Genomic DNA, 18,817 nt, shown 5'->3' with positions numbered 1-18,817 from the left:
CACCACTATGATATCCATCAGGCCCTCCACATTGACCACTCACCAGTCTGTCGGTGCGGGGACACCACTATGATATCCATCAGGCCCTCCACATTGACCACTCACCAGTCTGTCGGTGCGGGGACACCACTATGATATCCATCAGGCCCTCCACATTGGGCAGAACTCACTCACCAGTCTGTCGGTGTGGGGACACCACTATGATATCCATGAGGCCCTCCACATTGGGCAGAACTCACTCACCAGTCTGTCGGTGCGGGGACACCACTATGATATCCATCAGGCCCTCCACATTGACCACTCACCAGTCTGTCGGTGCGGGGACACCACTATGATATCCATCAGGCCCTCCACATTGGGCAGAACTCACTCACCAGTCTGTCGGTGCGGGGACACCACTATGATATCCATGAGGCCCTCCACATTGGGCAGAACTCACTCACCAGTCTGTCGGTGCGGGGACACCACTATGATATCCATCAGGCCCTCCACATTGGGCAGAACTCACTCACCAGTCTGTCGGTACGGGGACACCACTATGATATCCATCAGGCCCTCCACATTGACCACTCACCAGTCTGTCGGTGTGGGGACACCACTATGATATCCATGAGGCCCTCCACATTGGGCAGAACCGTCTCCTTGCTGCGGCCCGTGTGTTTGTCCACCCGCTGGATGGACTTGGTCTGCCAGTCCGTCCAATAGATCCAACGGTCTTGCTGCGAGAGGCGGGAGAAAGGGGTTAGAGAGGAGGACATCGGCTTCAACTGGGGAAAAGGAAGGGAGACAAAGAGAGAGAGAGAGAGAGAGAGAGAGGGAGGGAAACACGGACAAGGAGGAGAGGGGGAAGAAGGAGGAAAAAAGGGGGGACGGAAGGAGGAAAAGGAGGGACAAAAATGAGGGTCAGAGATGAAGGAAGTAGAAGGAATGGTTAAGTTTCAATGAGTTCAGTTATGAGTAGGAGAAGGAAACGAGTGAGTCACACGGTGAGGTGAGGAGCGAGACAACGGGGTGAGGGGAGGAGGTGAAGTAGCCACGAGGAAGGAGTCAGTTCGGGACTTGAAAGCTTTGGGGTATAGTGGAGGAGGCTGTACCTGCCTCAGGGCATTAAGGGGTGAGAGACAGGGGGTAGTGGAGGGGGGTGAATACCTGCGTCAGGGCAAAGGGGTGAGACACGGGGCTGACCAAGATCTGACGTAGCTTCCCGTTCAGATCCGAGCTCTCGATCCGGTCCAGGTGAGCATCCACCCAGAATATCCTGTGGAAAACAATAAGAGGTTCACACAAACACACACTCACAATGGTGACTTGTACATTTTAACCAGACAACCAGAGTTTCTCCTTTGAACTCAACCTGGCCTAATTTCCAAGCCCCCACACACACCCCTCTCTAACCTCCGTGTGTCATAATCCAGAGTGAGTCCATTGGGCCAGCCGAGGTCGGTGTTGATCAGAACCTTTCGGTCCGAGCCATCCAGGTGAGATCGCTCGATCTTGGCAATGTGACCCCAGTCCGTCCAAAACAGGTACCTGGAGAGATGAGGACACCGGAATGAGAAACACACGAACAAACGCTACGACTGCTCCATTTATGGAAACACTTCATTATGTTGTCCAGGCTGGGATTGTAAGCCTGTCTCACCCTTTGCTGGGGAACACAGCGATGGCTCTGGGTTCGTCCAGGCTGTTGTTGACCAGGACTTACCCTTTGCTGGGGAACACAGCGATGGCTCTGGGTTCGTCCAGGCTGTTGTTGACCAGGACTTACCCTTTGCTGGGGAACACAGCGATGGCTCTGGGTTCGTCCAGGCTGTTGTTGACCAGGACTTACCCTTTGCTGGGGAACACAGCGATGGCTCTGGGTTCGTCCAGGCTGTTGTTGACCAGGACTTTGCGGCTGGTTCCGTCCAGCCGCGCCACCTCGATGGTGTTCCGTCCCGTGTCGGTCCAGTACATGTTCCTGGACACCCAGTCCACCGCCAGCCCGTCGGTGGTCTTCAGGCCCTGGCTGATGACCGTCTCCATGCCGGTACCGTCCAGGTTGGCACGCCTAATCCACAAAGGAATTGATGAATTATTATGTCTAATAAATGATAACTTATGGAAAATTTTGTTTGAAATGCACGTTGGGGGGGGGGGGGGGGGGGTTCGGACTTCGGAGGGGCCTACGCTTTGGGGGGTGGGAACACCCCAAGGTTAAGCTTTAGTATAGTTGCTCAATACTCTATAGCAGTGCTTCTGAAGGTATGTGTGCATACCTACACTAAGCAGCATGTATGCGTTTCTATTTCTACCTGATAACATCCAAGGTGACGTCAGTATAGTAGAGTTTCTACCTGATAACGTCCAAGGTGACGTCAGTATAGTAGAGTTTCTACCTGATAACGTCCAAGGTGACGTCAGTATAGTAGAGTTTCTAACCTGATAACATCCAAGGTGACGTCAGTATAGTAGAGTTTCTACCTGATAACGTCCAAGGTGACATCAGTATAGTAGAGTTTCTACCTGATAACATCCAAGGTGACGTCAGTATAGTAGAGTTTCTACCTGATAACATCCAAGGTGACATCAGTATAGTAGAGTTTGTACCTGATAACGTCCAAGGTGACATCAGTATAGTAGAGTTTCTACCTGATAACATCCAAGGTGACATCAGTATAGTAGAGTTTCTACCTGATAACATCCAAGGTGACGTCAGTATAGTAGAGTTTCTACCTGATAACATCCAAGGTGACATCAGTATAGTAGAGTTTCTACCTGATAACATCCAAGGTGACATCAGTATAGTAGAGTTTCTACCTGATAACGTCCAAGGTGACGTCAGTATAGTAGAGTTTCTACCTGATAACGTCCAAGGTGACATCAGTATAGTAGAGTTTCTACCTGATAACGTCCAAGGTGACATCAGTATAGTAGAGTTTCTACCTGATAACGTCCAAGGTGACGTCAGTATAGTAGAGTTTCTACCTGATAACGTCCAAGGTGACATCAGTATAGTAGAGTTTCTACCTGATAACGTCCAAGGTGACGTCAGTATAGTAGAGTTTCTACCTGATAACGTCCAAGGTGACGTCAGTATAGTAGAGTTTCTACCTGATAACATCCAAGGTGACATCAGTATAGTAGAGTTTCTACCTGATAACATCCAAGGTGACATCAGTATAGTAGTTTCTACCTGATAACGTCCAAGGTGACGTCAGTATAGTATAGTTTCTACCTGATAACGTCCAAGGTGACGTCAGTATAGTATAGTTTCTAACCTGATAACGTCCAAGGTGACGTCAGTATAGTAGAGTTTCTACCTGATAACATCCAAGGTGACATCAGTATAGTAGAGTTTCTACCTGATAACGTCCAAGGTGACGTCAGTATAGTAGAGTTTCTACCTGATAACGTCCAAGGTGACATCAGTATAGTAGTTTCTACCTGATAACGTCCAAGGTGACGTCAGTATAGTATAGTTTCTACCTGATAACGTCCAAGGTGACGTCAGTATAGTATAGTTTCTAACCTGATAACGTCCAAGGTGACGTCAGTATAGTAGAGTTTCTACCTGATAACATCCAAGGTGACATCAGTATAGTAGAGTTTCTACCTGATAACGTCCAAGGTGACGTCAGTATAGTAGAGTTTCTACCTGATAACGTCCAAGGTGACATCAGTATAGTAGTTTCTACCTGATAACATCCAAGGTGACATCAGTATAGTAGAGTTTCTACCTGATAACATCCAAGGTGACGTCAGTATAGTAGAGTTTCTACCTGATAACATCCAAGGTGACATCAGTATAGTAGAGTTTCTACCTGATAACATCCAAGGTGACATCAGTATAGTAGAGTTTCTACCTGATAACGTCCAAGGTGACGTCAGTATAGTAGAGTTTCTACCTGATAACGTCCAAGGTGACATCAGTATAGTAGAGTTTCTACCTGATAACGTCCAAGGTGACGTCAGTATAGTAGAGTTTCTACCTGATAACGTCCAAGGTGACGTCAGTATAGTAGAGTTTCTACCTGATAACATCCAAGGTGACATCAGTATAGTAGAGTTTCTACCTGATAACATCCAAGGTGACATCAGTATAGTAGTTTCTACCTGATAACGTCCAAGGTGACGTCAGTATAGTATAGTTTCTACCTGATAACGTCCAAGGTGACGTCAGTATAGTATAGTTTCTAACCTGATAACGTCCAAGGTGACGTCAGTATAGTAGAGTTTCTACCTGATAACGTCCAAGGTGACATCAGTATAGTAGAGTTTCTACCTGATAACATCCAAGGTGACATCAGTATAGTAGTTTCTACCTGATAACGTCCAAGGTGACGTCAGTATAGTAGAGTTTCTACCTGATAACGTCCAAGGTGACATCAGTATAGTAGAGTTTCTACCTGATAACATCCAAGGTGACATCAGTATAGTAGTTTCTACCTGATAACGTCCAAGGTGACGTCAGTATAGTATAGTTTCTACCTGATAACGTCCAAGGTGACGTCAGTATAGTAGAGTTTCTACCTGATAACGTCCAAGGTGATGTCAGTATAGTAGAGTTTCTACCTGATAACGTCCAAGGTGACGTCAGTATAGTAGAGTTTCTACCTGATAACATCCAAGGTGACATCAGTATAGTAGAGTTTCTACCTGATAACGTCCAAGGTGACATCAGTATAGTAGAGTTTCTACCTGATAACGTCCAAGGTGACGTCAGTATAGTAGTTTCTACCTGATAACATCCAAGGTGACATCAGTATAGTAGAGTTTCTACCTGATAACGTCCAAGGTGACATCAGTATAGTAGAGTTTCTACCTGATAACGTCCAAGGTGACGTCAGTATAGTATAGTTTCTAACCTGATAACGTCCAAGGTGACATCAGTATAGTAGAGTTTCTACCTGATAACATCCAAGGTGACATCAGTATAGTAGAGTTTCTACCTGATAACGTCCAAGGTGACATCAGTATAGTAGAGTTTCTACCTGATAACGTCCAAGGTGACGTCAGTATAGTAGTTTCTACCTGATAACATCCAAGGTGACATCAGTATAGTAGAGTTTCTACCTGATAACGTCCAAGGTGACATCAGTATAGTAGAGTTTCTACCTGATAACGTCCAAGGTGACGTCAGTATAGTAGAGTTTCTACCTGATAACATCCAAGGTGACATCAGTATAGTAGAGTTTCTACCTGATAACATCCAAGGTGACATCAGTATAGTAGAGTTTCTACCTGATAACGTCCAAGGTGACATCAGTATAGTAGAGTTTCTAACCTGATAACATCCAAGGTGACATCAGTATAGTAGAGTTTCTACCTGATAACATCCAAGGTGACATCAGTATAGTAGAGTTTCTACCTGATAACGTCCAAGGTGACGTCAGTATAGTAGAGTTTCTACCTGATAACATCCAAGGTGACATCAGTATAGTAGAGTTTCTACCTGATAACGTCCAAGGTGACATCAGTATAGTAGAGTTTCTACCTGATAACATCCAAGGTGACATCAGTATAGTAGAGTTTCTACCTGATAACGTCCAAGGTGACGTCAGTATAGTAGTTTCTACCTGATAACATCCAAGGTGACATCAGTATAGTAGAGTTTCTACCTGATAACGTCCAAGGTGACATCAGTATAGTAGAGTTTCTACCTGATAACGTCCAAGGTGACGTCAGTATAGTATAGTTTCTAACCTGATAACGTCCAAGGTGACATCAGTATAGTAGAGTTTCTACCTGATAACATCCAAGGTGACATCAGTATAGTAGAGTTTCTACCTGATAACGTCCAAGGTGACATCAGTATAGTAGAGTTTCTACCTGATAACGTCCAAGGTGACGTCAGTATAGTAGTTTCTACCTGATAACATCCAAGGTGACATCAGTATAGTAGAGTTTCTACCTGATAACGTCCAAGGTGACATCAGTATAGTAGAGTTTCTACCTGATAACGTCCAAGGTGACGTCAGTATAGTAGAGTTTCTACCTGATAACATCCAAGGTGACATCAGTATAGTAGAGTTTCTACCTGATAACATCCAAGGTGACATCAGTATAGTAGAGTTTCTACCTGATAACGTCCAAGGTGACATCAGTATAGTAGAGTTTCTAACCTGATAACATCCAAGGTGACATCAGTATAGTAGAGTTTCTACCTGATAACATCCAAGGTGACATCAGTATAGTAGAGTTTCTACCTGATAACGTCCAAGGTGACGTCAGTATAGTAGAGTTTCTACCTGATAACATCCAAGGTGACATCAGTATAGTAGAGTTTCTACCTGATAACGTCCAAGGTGACATCAGTATAGTAGAGTTTCTACCTGATAACATCCAAGGTGACATCAGTATAGTAGAGTTTCTAACCTGATAACATCCAAGGTAACGTCAGTATAGTAGAGTTTCTACCTGATAACATCCAAGGTGACGTCAGTATAGTAGAGTTTCTAACCTGATAACGTCCAAGGTGACGTCAGTATAGTAGAGTTTCTAACCTGATAACATCCAAGGTGACATCAGTATAGTAGAGTTTCTACCTGATAACGTCCAAGGTGACATCAGTATAGTAGAGTTTCTAACCTGATAACATCCAAGGTGACATCAGTATAGTAGAGTTTCTACCTGATAACGTCCAAGGTGACATCAGTATAGTAGAGTTTCTACCTGATAACATCCAAGGTAACGTCAGTATAGTAGAGTTTCTACCTGATAACATCCAAGGTGACGTCAGTATAGTAGAGTTTCTACCTGATAACGTCCAAGGTGACATCAGTATAGTAGAGTTTCTACCTGATAACATCCAAGGTGACATCAGTATAGTAGAGTTTCTACCTGATAACGTCCAAGGTGACATCAGTATAGTAGAGTTTCTACCTGATAACATCCAAGGTGACGTCAGTATAGTAGAGTTTCTACCTGATAACGTCCAAGGTGACGTCAGTATAGTAGAGTTTCTACCTGATAACATCCAAGGTGACATCAGTATAGTAGAGTTTCTACCTGATAACGTCCAAGGTGACGTCAGTATAGTAGAGTTTCTACCTGATAACGTCCAAGGTGACGTCAGTATAGTAGAGTTTCTACCTGATAACGTCCAAGGTGACGTCAGTATAGTAGAGTTTCTACCTGATAACGTCCAAGGTGACATCAGTATAGTAGTTTCTACCTGATAACATCCAAGGTGACATCAGTATAGTAGAGTTTCTACCTGATAACGTCCAAGGTGACGTCAGTATAGTAGAGTTTCTAACCTGATAACATCCAAGGTGACATCAGTATAGTAGAGTTTCTACCTGATAACGTCCAAGGTGACATCAGTATAGTAGAGTTTCTACCTGATAACGTCCAAGGTGACATCAGTATAGTAGAGTTTCTACCTGATAACGTCCAAGGTGACATCAGTATAGTAGAGTTTCTACCTGATAACATCCAAGGTGACATCAGTATAGTAGAGTTTCTAACCTGATAACATCCAAGGTGACATCAGTATAGTAGAGTTTCTACCTGATAACATCCAAGGTGACATCAGTATAGTAGAGTTTCTAACCTGATAACATCCAAGGTGACATCAGTATAGTATAGTTTCTAACCTGATAACATCCAAGGTGACATCAGTATAGTATAGTTTCTAACGTGAAAACATCCAAGGTGACATCAGTATAGTAGAGTTTGTAACCTGATAACATCCAAGGTGACATCAGTATAGTAGAGTTTCTACCTGATAACGTCCAAGGTGACATCAGTATAGTATAGTTTCTAACCTGATAACATCCAAGGTGACATCAGTATAGTATAGTTTCTAACCTGATAACATCCAAGGTGACGTCAGTATAGTAGAGTTTCTAACCTGATAACGTCCAAGGTGACATCAGTATAGTAGTTTCTACCTGATAACATCCAAGGTGACATCAGTATAGTAGAGTTTCTAACCTGATAACATCCAAGGTGACATCAGTATAGTAGAGTTTCTACCTGATAACGTCCAAGGTGACGTCAGTATAGTAGAGTTTCTAACCTGATAACATCCAAGGTGACATCAGTATAGTAGAGTTTCTACCTGATAACGTCCAAGGTGACGTCAGTATAGTAGAGTTTCTACCTGATAACATCCAAGGTGACATCAGTATAGTAGAGTTTCTACCTGATAACGTCCAAGGTGACATCAGTATAGTAGAGTTTCTACCTGATAACATCCAAGGTGACATCAGTATAGTAGAGTTTCTACCTGATAACATCCAAGGTGACATCAGTATAGTAGAGTTTCTACCTGATAACATCCAAGGTGACGTCAGTATAGTAGAGTTTCTAACCTGATAACATCCAAGGTGACGTCAGTATAGTAGAGTTTCTACCCTGATAACGTCCAAGGTGACGTCAGTATAGTAGAGTTTCTACCTGATAACGTCCAAGGTGACATCAGTATAGTAGAGTTTCTAACCTGATAACATTCAAGGTGACGTCAGTATAGTAGAGTTTCTACCTGATAACGTCCAAGGTGACATCAGTATAGTAGAGTTTCTACCTGATAACGTCCAAGGTGACATCAGTATAGTAGAGTTTCTAACCTGATAACGTCCAAGGTGACGTCGGTATAGTAGAGTTTTCCGTCCACACTGTCGTAGTCCAGAGAGATGACGTTATGCAGCTCCGGGATGGGCACGTGCACGTCCGTGTGGTCGTCGGTGTCCAGGGAGATCCTCCTCACGCTGACCCGGTTGGAGAACACCAGGTAGGTCTCCGGGGAGTCGTCACACGACCGGCCGTCTCCCTTCAGCAGGATGCCGGTGGGACAGGCACAGGACGTCCCGTTGGGACGGGGCAGGCACAGGTGAGTACAGCCTCCGTTCCTCCTGCCACACTTATTAAAACCTGGTGGGGAGGGGGGGGGGGGGAGGGAGAGAGAGAGAGAGAGAGAGAGAGAGAGAGAGACAATGAAATGGGGGAGAGAGAAAATGAAAATGCAATCAAAACACTGATAAAGCAGAAATCCTTCTTCACAATGTAAAATCACAATTGTGTGAAGTGAGGGGCGACTCACTTCGTAAAACAAACATCGTACTCTAAACAAACATTAAAAGTCCACGTCACGTGGGGTGCTGTTTCTTTATGTCATTAAAGGTCCATAGACTTGGCTGCCATAGGACGTAATTTCCGAAAGCCAGACGTTGGATGAGCTAGTGCCCCTAGCTAGTGCCCCTAGCTAGTGCCCCTAGCTCGTGCCCTAGCTCGTGCCCCTAGCTAGTGCCCCTAGCTCGTGCCCTAGCTCGTGCCCCTAGTTAGTGCCCCTAGCTAGTGCCCCTAGCTAGTGCCCCTAGCTAGTGCCCTAGCTAGTGCCCCTAGCTAGTGCCCTAGCTAGTGCCCCTAGCTCGTGCCCTAGCTAGTGCCCCTAGCTAGTGCCCCTAGCTAGTGCCCTAGCTAGTGCCCCTAGCTCGTGCCCTAGCTTGATTGTTGAGTCAACAATAAGCCTACAGTAGTATACCCATGTAGGCAAATAAAGAAAATATAATTACCTTTTTTCTAATCATGCAAAAAGCAAGGGGAATTATTATCATTTCCTATATACAGGTTTAATGTTTGTTTGTGTTAAAGGGATTGTGACATAAAAAAAAGGTTTTGGAATTGTTCTTGTTTTTTTTTAGGTTTTCTAATCTCAATTGCACCCAAAAAACATTAACTTTTAACATTCAGTAGATTTTCTGTGATATGGGGTTTTCTGGCTCAAACAGGTGCTCTGATTTGCCGGCAGTAAGTGACATCACTTACTGCAAATCCCATATATGTCAATGGGATTTGCCAGCAGATGTCACTGTTTCACTGTGTTGCCTGTTTTCATTGTAGCTCAAAAGGCCCAAAAAACCCCAAAGAAAACTTCAGACCACAGAAAATCCACTGAATGTTCAAAGTTCAGGTTTTTTGGGTGTAATTGAGGTCATAAAACCTAAAAGAAAAAAGAAAAAGATAAATAAATGAATGTCATGAAACCTTTAAAAACGCCATTGACAATGAAGGGAAAATGTACATCATCTTGTCCCTAACACAAACATTAAATCCCGTTAACAATAAAGAGAATTTAATGTTTGTTTTGTCACCGTTTGTTTTACATCACCGAATCAGAGTGGCGCGCTACGAGCTTGTAGGTCTGCTATTTTTGAAAAATCAAAAAACGACTGACACAGACACATAGCTTTTTCAGAAAACTGTCAGGATGTAGAAGACATTTATAGAATCTGATCTCAGGTCAGAATGGGTTAATATATTAGCGACCCTCACTTCACACGTAGGGTGTGATTATTATTTGTTTTAATAATTCACATACAGTAACAGCACTACGAGCATCATGACTCACCCAGAGGCTTGTCTCTGTCCACAGCCTGGATGTCCATCAGACCGGGCAGGTTGCCCCGTACAGTGATGGTGTTGGCCCCGTTGGTCTTGTCTGCCCGCTGAATGCTGCGGCTCTGCCAGTCGGTCCAGTAGATGTGTGGACCCAGCAGGGTCAGGCCATACGGGTGCTGGACCGGAGACACCAGGGTGTGCCGATTCTGACCGTTCAGATCAGCAGCTTCAATACGCTGGCAAACACATTAGGAAAGACCGGAGAGTGTAAGGAACTATTTTTGCTAGTTGCATGCTGATAATACTCCAGCTCACTGGGTGAAAAGATGGCTCTGGGGTCCTCACTAACCTCTGTATGGGCATCGGCCCACAGTAACTGCGAGCCTGCCTTGTCAATAGCCAGACCGTTGGGCCAGCCCAGGTTGTTACTGATGAGAACCAGGCGGTTCGTACCGTCCATCGATGAGCGCTCTAGCTTGGCGTTTTCTCCCCAGTCTGTCCAGTACATGTAACTGTAAGAGAGACAGAGGGATTAGAACAGAACTCCTCCTGGCTGGTATATGTCTATGAAAATGCTTTCCTCCTGATCCACTCTTCTCACTGAATCAGAGAATAGAATTCGAAAGAATATATTCTAACAGTGAAGGCCTGAAGAAGTATGAAAAGTGTCCCTGGAACCTCACCCCATTTCATGGTACAGAGCGATGGCCCGTGGACTGTCCAGGTTCTGCCAGATCAGAACCTTCCTCATGGAGCCGTCCAGGTTGGCCACCTCGATGCGGTTGGTACCGGTATCGGTCCAATAGATCTTCCTGCCCACGGCGTCCACCGCCAGCCCATCGGTGGTCATTAAGCCTGAGAGAGTGGGGGGGGGGGGGGGGGGGGGGGGTAGTATGTGACTAAAATTAAAGAAAGATGTCTTTTCTCTTTCTCTATATATATATACAATTACTGCCAGGCACTCCCAAATGCCAACTCTTCCAATGAATTGTATGTAATTACATAAACAGCATTATTCACTATTAGTTATATAATTATAGTTAATTTAAGTTGGCCTCACCAGTGAATACGATGTCCTCATGTGCTGTTCCATTGATGTTGGCTCTGCTGACTTTCTTCAGTGTGCTATCTGACCAATACACTTTTCCTGCAGGGGGCGCCAAATGCACATACCTTAGCTTCAATTTATAAAAAACATGACACACACACACACACACACACACACACACACACACACACACACACACACACACACACACACACACACACACACACACACACACACACACACACACACACACACACACACACACACACACACACACACACACACACACACACACACACACACACACACACACACACACACACACACACACACACACACACACACACACACACACACACGATCCCTCTTGTAAACGTCATGCCACATCTCACACACACCTTCTGTGGGGTCAACTCCAATAGCAATAGTGTTCTTCATAGAGCCGTTCACGGCCAGAACCACGTCTGCAAAGTAGGGAATATCCAGAGACACCATCCTGATGTCTGTCCTCCGCGCAAACACCAGGAAACTGCTCATGCCTAGACACACACACACACACACACACACACACACACACACACACACACACACACACACAAATGTACTGACTATTAACGGTGTTATGATGATGGATAATCTTCTCATGGAAATACAATATGGATGATATTGTGTGACTGCCTAAAACTATATCTAAACATAAGCCTACAATATGAATTGATTAATGCAAATTATTTCTAAATACATGGATTTCTGTATATCAAAGCAGTTTTAAGTAACTGCCATGATAACCACCAAAACTATTTCGGTTAAACAGAAGCTCACCCTCGATTATTAAAGAAAATATTGAGAAATTAACAAAGTTTACTCTGCGTGACCTCTGTGTCTTCTGCTGCAAGCTGTGCCCTAGTTTTGTTCTGCTTTTAACTGTGTTCTTGTACTGTTTTTAACCTGTACGGCGACCTTGAGTGCCCTGAAAGGCGCCTTATAAATAAAATGTATTATTATTATTACCATGAGTGCATGTCTTTCCGTCCAGCTGTAGATTGATGCCGGTCGGACAGGCACAGCTGGAGGCTTCGGGAGCCGGAGCCAGGAGACAGAGGTGGCTGCAGCCTCCATTATTCACCAGACACGGGTTGTGCACTGCGGAGGAGACACAGACACACACCGTGAGACTTTAAGTTGACATGTTGTCCTTCTGAACCCCTCCATTGGGGCGAGGTAGAGGAGCAGCCTGTCTGAAGACACAGACGGATTGACGGAGAAAAGCCAGCAGACGGCGAGACGGACACGGGAGACATTCCAGGAGCCGGGGGGAATCCGTGGTAGGAAAACCCTATACATCAGCCATGCTTCAACTTGGTATGAGCCCCAGGTGCTCTTCGCCCTCTGATCAGGGATCAGTTTAGCCAGTCCCCCCATAATCCTCTCTGTGTCATCGGACACCAGATGTTAGCTTTTTTTGGAGAGGAGGTGAAAAGGAGAGGGGAAGATTCTGTCTCCCATTAGAGTGAGTCCTGCATTGTATGTTAGTGTATATCACATATTGCGTGAAGGGGCTGACAAAAAGGCAGTCATAACTGACATCAGCCCTAGGGCCAAAAAGGCAGTCATAACTGACATCAGATGAGCCCTCAGGGCCAATAGAGCAATAAAGTGTCAACGCATGCTGAACTGTCACCGTGAGAGACCTCGCTGCGTTTGGAAATTAGCGCGTTGTGGTATCTGTACAAATACTGTATGTGATTGCAGATCATGCAGTCATAGTCGGAGTAGAATCGCTGCTCCTTCGCCTGGAAAGGAGTCAGCTGAGGTGGTTCGGGCATCTGGTTCGGATGCCTCTCGGGCGCCTCCCTAGGGAAGTCCTCGACGCACGTCCCACTGGGAGGAGACCCCGGGGCAGACCAAGGATCACGTCCCACTGGGAGGAGACCCCGGGGCAGACGAAGGACCACGTCCCACTGGGAGGAGACCCCGGGGCAGACCAAGGATCACGTCCCACTGGGAGGAGACCCCGGGGCAGACGAAGGATCACGTCCCACTGGGAGGAGACCCCGGGGCAGACCAAGGACCACGTCCCACTGGGAGGAGACCCCGGGGCAGACCAAGGACCACGTCCCACTGGGAGGAGACCCCGGGGCAGACCAAGGCACAGTTGGAGGAAATACATCGACTCACTGGCCTTGGAACGTCTCGGAATCCCCCCAGGAGAAGGAAGTCACTAATGTTGCTCTGGAGAGGGGAGCCTGGAGCTCTCTGGTGGAGCTGTTGCCCCCGCGACCAGACTACGGATAAGCGGTTGAAGATGGATGGATGGAGATCATGCAGGCGTGAACGCATGCAGACACACACAGACAACAGACACACACAGACAACAGACACACACAGACAACAGACACACACAGACAGACAGACGTACCTGTGGTGCGGTGGCGGTGGAACATGTGTATGTCCATGAGGTTCTCTAGGTTCTCGGCCAGTGTTTGGCGTCCCAGGCCAGTGAGTTTGTCGGCGCTCTGGATGCTCTTAGACTGCCAGTCTGTCCAGTAGATCTTGTCCTCGTGCAGGGTCAGCCCAAATGGGTGGGGCAACTGAGTGCCTATTAAAACCTACACACAATGAATAAATAAACTATTTATTTAATCTTTTACATTATGTGTACTCACTGAAGCAATGCTTTTTTATCCCATTGGTTATACCGCTGGAATGTTTAACCCATTTTGAGCGGGAACCCCTTTTGGTGTTGAAAAATAGCAGATCTACAAGTTCATAGCGTGCCACTCGGTGGCGCGCTATGAACTTGTAGGTCTGCTATTAGATAATTGTCATGATTTAGAAAACTTGAATGGGTTAAGGCAGAATTTGTGTTTATCTCGTGGTACTAATGTTCACTTTAGGAGTACAACGTTTGACTGTTACAGTACCCTATATCAAAAGCATTTTAGGGCATTCTATATAAGATTACATACTATACTATATTACATTATAAAAAGGAAACTCTCCTTGTATTCCTTACCTGTCTGTCAGAGCCGTCAAAGTTGCCATATTCGATGGTTTTCATGCCAGCGTCAGCCCAGTAGAGGCGTTTGGTCTGGTAGTCGATGGCCAGTCCGTTGGGCCATGTCAGGTTGGACGATATGATCACAATGCGGCCCGACGCATCCATTCCTGCACGCTCAATCTTCGGGTTGGCGCCCCAGTCTGTCCAATACATGAAGCTAGAGGAGAATTAATTAAAAAAAGGGTTTGCTTATTTAGCGTTAAGGATTTTTAAACCTTTTGTTACCATGATTTATTTTTCTTTGATATCATTACTTTTGTCATGTAATTGAATTTCCATTTTTCTCCCAAATTAGTGATTATGCCAATAGAGCGTCACAGTCCCTCCCCCTTTCAGAACGACGAGTGGCCCAGGAAATGAATTCCAATGCATTTTTCCCATAGACATTTCAAAACGTATTTATTTAAAGACCTTTTAAGCGTTGTACGAAGCCAACTCTTGTCGTGACAAATCATGACAACACACACAACATTTTGGACCAAACAAATAATTACAAAGAAGAAAAACAAAAACAAAGTGTTGTAACCTGCCGTTTTCTTCTTCTTTCTAATTATTTGTTCAGCCCGAAAAATTGTGTTTGTTGTCATGATTTGTCACGACAAGAGTTGGCTTTGTTCGCGGCGTAAACGTCTTTAAATAATTACTTTCTGAAAATGAACAGGGATTTATTTTCCGGGTCTCTCGAGGGGGCGGGACTGCGATGCTCTATTGTCAATTCAAAATTCCCCATTCACGCTTGACAATGGTGCCCCCTACTGGTGTGTTCGTTAGGGAGGGTGTAACAACCACTGCTGCAATACAAGTGAAGCCGACAGTCCACTTCTTTTCATCCGACAGTGAGGCGTTTCACCGGGAGGATGTAATTGATCCAAGTCATCTTTTATTGAGTACCCCAAATACTGAGTACTAATGGAACACAAAAATAACCCAAACGCTGTTTCCATTGTGGAACACTGGCCACTGAAACAACTGAACAACCAACATGGCCAATGAATGGTGTTCATTGGAAGGTCTGGCCAGGGTGCGGAGGATTCGAAACCCTAGTCTCCATGGAGGTGCAGCGGAACTTTACCCCTGAGCCTCCCGGGTGACCCGTTTCATATCATTTGATATGGAATTATTAGATATGGGTCTCTTACCCCCCAATAGGGTCTACGACGATGTCCCTGGGCCGGTCCAGGTTCTCCCATATCAACACTGTCCGCATGCCTCCGTCTGCGTTGGACACTTCAATGCGATCTGTACCTAAAAACACACACACACACACACACACACACACACACACACACACACACACATACACACACACACACACACAATTTTACCCATCCATTTCTTAACAATGGTCACTGCCACTGTGCCTAACCTAGATACCATACCCTGATGAAAAATGCTGTTTTATTTTTATTTTTTTTCCTTCTTTGTTCATTATTACTTTCAATACTAGTTTACTAATTACTTTTACTGTCTTGTACTCTCTGTCTTTGTTTTATTTGTCTTGTTCTGACCTTGATTGGGTGGGAGGGGGGGATATTTACATGTCGGATAGAACAAAATGTACACATATGTTTATTCATTGCTGCATCAATAAAAAAAATTAAAGTGTAATTTTATTTAAATGTAATACTCTCTAGGTTATTGTGAATATTTAATACAGCAGCATGATTACAGCATATGAGCGTTTACCAGCATCAGTCCAGTACAACTTGTTGGTCACCCAGTCAATAGCCAGACCGGCTGGGCTCTCCAGGCTGGTGTCCACCACCACCTGAAACACAAGGCCACATTCTCAACTCCACCCTGAAAGCAATGCTTTGCCGCTGTGATTTCATACTCTGCCCATTAGGTGGGGCTATTACAAAGTCTTTACATTCCTGTATTCATCTGTTTTTTAGGTTCAAAGTTTAAAAAACTCAAAATTATTTTAATTTGTTAACTTTAGTAGTTACTTTCCCTCTGTAAATAAAATATGCAGTGCAAATGAAACATTTGTGTTTTTTAGTGTGAAGTCCGACAGGTCTAGCATTGATAGTGGTTCTTGGTTAATCATCCTAAAGCTGGACTGACTGACCTCCTGCCTGGTTCCGTCCCATTGGGCCCTGTTGATGGAGTCTGTGGTGACGTCGGTCCAGTAGATGAAGCCCTCCTTGGCGTCCCAGTCCAGAGCCACGGCGTTGCGCACGTCGGCCAGAGGGACGACGTCGTCGGACATGTCCTCGGTGTCGAAGCTGACCCGTCGGATGTCCGTCCTTCGGGCAAAAAGCAGGAACTTGTCAAGACCTGATTAAAGACCAAAGGTCTTCTGTCAGTGCTCTAGGTTCAACAATGGGGGTGGGGGGTGTCAGCATAACACACACAGCACAACAACACTACCAACACATAGTTAGAAGAACCCTAGCAAACTATAGCAGAAAACTGGGGGTGTTCCACTACTGTACTGTACATGTTTTATTTGCTTCATGAGTTTTGACTGAGTTATGAACTCTCACTGCTAAGACAAAGTGCTGACAACAATTAGCCTCGTCAGAGATGGATGGTCATTGTTTCACAGCTATGGAAATGTCATTTCATTTTAATTTGTAAACGTTCTCTCACAATAAAATTAATTAAGAATTCACTCAATAGTGCACTCAATCCAAAATAGCTGAATTATTTTTCTTTCTTTCTTTCTTATTTTTTTTTAACAGAAGATTAAGAGGAAATTCTTACATCAACATTCTACATGTGCGGAATACGATTTCTTTGTTTTTGTGGGCACAGTATTTTAGCTAACCTATAATATGCAGATTTACCCTTCTATGACTTAACCCTAAAGGCCAAGCACAATCCTACTATAAATTAACTAATTAACTTTAAAGTTAATCTTACATTCATCTGTAAAGCCATGTAATGGCTCCGGATTACACAGAATTCCACTGCCAGGGACAGAGACTACAGTAAATTCACATCACGATATTATATTATCCCTGGACAAACTCACAGTTTAAGCCCTTATTTCATTATCAGGGTGCAAGTAGTTTTACCTGATAATAAAATAAGGGCTTAAAGTGTCTGAGTTGGTCCAGTGCCTTCCTTCATCCTGTAACCTGTCCTGCCTCTGAGATGCACCAGACTGGCCTGCCATAGGAACTCCCTTCTGATTATATTATCCCTATTACAGCTTCTCACAGTGATCACATGTTAGCTTTAGAATTAATCTTAAAGATGTGACTGATTATGTTTTATGTCTCAGAACGTGTTTGTCGAGCAAGAGCCTGACATTCTGAGACTGGGCTCTTTGCGGCCGTTTAAACAAAGGTGATCCAGTCGAACAAGGCCTTGACCTTAACATATAACATCTTACAATAGATTTAGATATTAAGTATTACCAGCGAGACGGGTATTGAACACACAACTGACTTATCTTATTTAACCCATTCAGGCCTGACGTCGAAATAAATTAAAAAATCTTCTAAATCATGACAATTTTCGGAAAGATTTGAGGCACATTTTCACGATTAAAAAATAAATAAATAGCAGACCTACAAGCTCGAGGCGCGCCACTCGGTGGCGCACTATGAGCTTGTAGGTCTGCTATTTTTCAATAGCTAAATTATAACATAATGTATGTGACCACCAAAAGGGGTTCCCGCTCAATTAACAGCATCATGTTTTAGACAACAAAGTTTCTGAAGTTCATCAACTCACTTTTGGCACAGTTGTAGTGGTCCACCTTCTTGAAGCCTGTCGGACAGGCACAGGTGTACGTCTTGTTGCTCGGCAGACAGAGGTGGCTGCAGCCTCCGTTATTGTTCCCACAGCGGTTGCGACCACCTAGAGGTAAAAGCAGAAAGTTTGGGGAAATTAAGTGCGTATATTGATTGAAGAAGGAAGTGCAAAACTGCACAGCAGATCATCATACCATCATACCTGGGCCCTCATCAAACCCTGTACACTCAAGACACTGGCCCCCGCTGCCACCCTTAGATCTCCATATATGGAGCTGACCTGTTCTGACATTCCATAATATGTTGATCTGACCTCATCAAACCCTGTACACTCAAGACACGCTCCATATATGGCCAGTACATAATTAATTCCATGTGTTGATCTGACCCCTCCATCCCAAAGCGCCAGCTCTCGCCCAGCATTCCGCCGTCAGCCAGGCGGAATGCCAGGTGCATGCGACCTCGCCCATCTTACTGGTATTTAAATTATTTATTATTAAATAAATAATTTAGGTAACATTGTCACATGTGACAGAAAATTAACAATGGTGTACCAACCTATCCCTGTGGGCACAGCATGTTTAAGTACCAAGCTAGGAACTCTCTCAGGGTATCGTGTGTGTGAATGTACCAACCTATAGGAACACTCTCTGGGTATGGTGTGTGAATGTACCA

At 44.6% G+C, this 18,817-nt stretch overlaps 1 protein-coding gene across 3 annotated transcripts in view; it reads right to left on the bottom strand.

The window, feature by feature from the left end:
• The window catches only part of lrp4 (low density lipoprotein receptor-related protein 4), a 50,740-nt gene that overhangs the window by 13,089 nt on the left and 18,834 nt on the right, over positions 1–18,817 (bottom strand). For 2 of the 3 annotated variants that reach the window (XM_083759560.1, XM_083759562.1), the window contains exons 10-26: positions 18,123–18,248; positions 16,507–16,715; positions 16,122–16,203; positions 15,575–15,680; positions 14,391–14,592; positions 13,794–13,983; positions 12,386–12,517; positions 11,773–11,913; positions 11,387–11,473; positions 11,010–11,181; positions 10,676–10,838; positions 10,337–10,562; positions 8,556–8,859; positions 1,832–2,050; positions 1,396–1,530; positions 1,150–1,258; positions 575–767 (exon numbers count right to left, since the gene is read on the bottom strand). In XM_083759560.1, coding sequence (XP_083615686.1) covers positions 575–767; positions 1,150–1,258; positions 1,396–1,530; positions 1,832–2,050; positions 8,556–8,859; positions 10,337–10,562; positions 10,676–10,838; positions 11,010–11,181; positions 11,387–11,473; positions 11,773–11,913; positions 12,386–12,517; positions 13,794–13,983; positions 14,391–14,592; positions 15,575–15,680; positions 16,122–16,203; positions 16,507–16,715; positions 18,123–18,248 — 2,796 coding nt within the window. The remainder of the gene's footprint in view (positions 1–574; positions 768–1,149; positions 1,259–1,395; positions 1,531–1,831; positions 2,051–8,555; positions 8,860–10,336; positions 10,563–10,675; positions 10,839–11,009; positions 11,182–11,386; positions 11,474–11,772; positions 11,914–12,385; positions 12,518–13,793; positions 13,984–14,390; positions 14,593–15,574; positions 15,681–16,121; positions 16,204–16,506; positions 16,716–18,122; positions 18,249–18,817) is intronic. The other variant, XM_083759561.1, reaches the window with a different exon arrangement.

Source organism: Protomyctophum parallelum, assembly GCF_964188405.1.
Source record: "Protomyctophum parallelum genome assembly, chromosome: 2".
In the NCBI taxonomy this organism is placed as follows: Eukaryota; Metazoa; Chordata; class Actinopteri; order Myctophiformes; family Myctophidae; genus Protomyctophum; species Protomyctophum parallelum.
The sequence above is the reverse complement of the archived record's forward strand: the minus strand, read 5'-3'. Positions and strand labels throughout refer to the sequence as shown.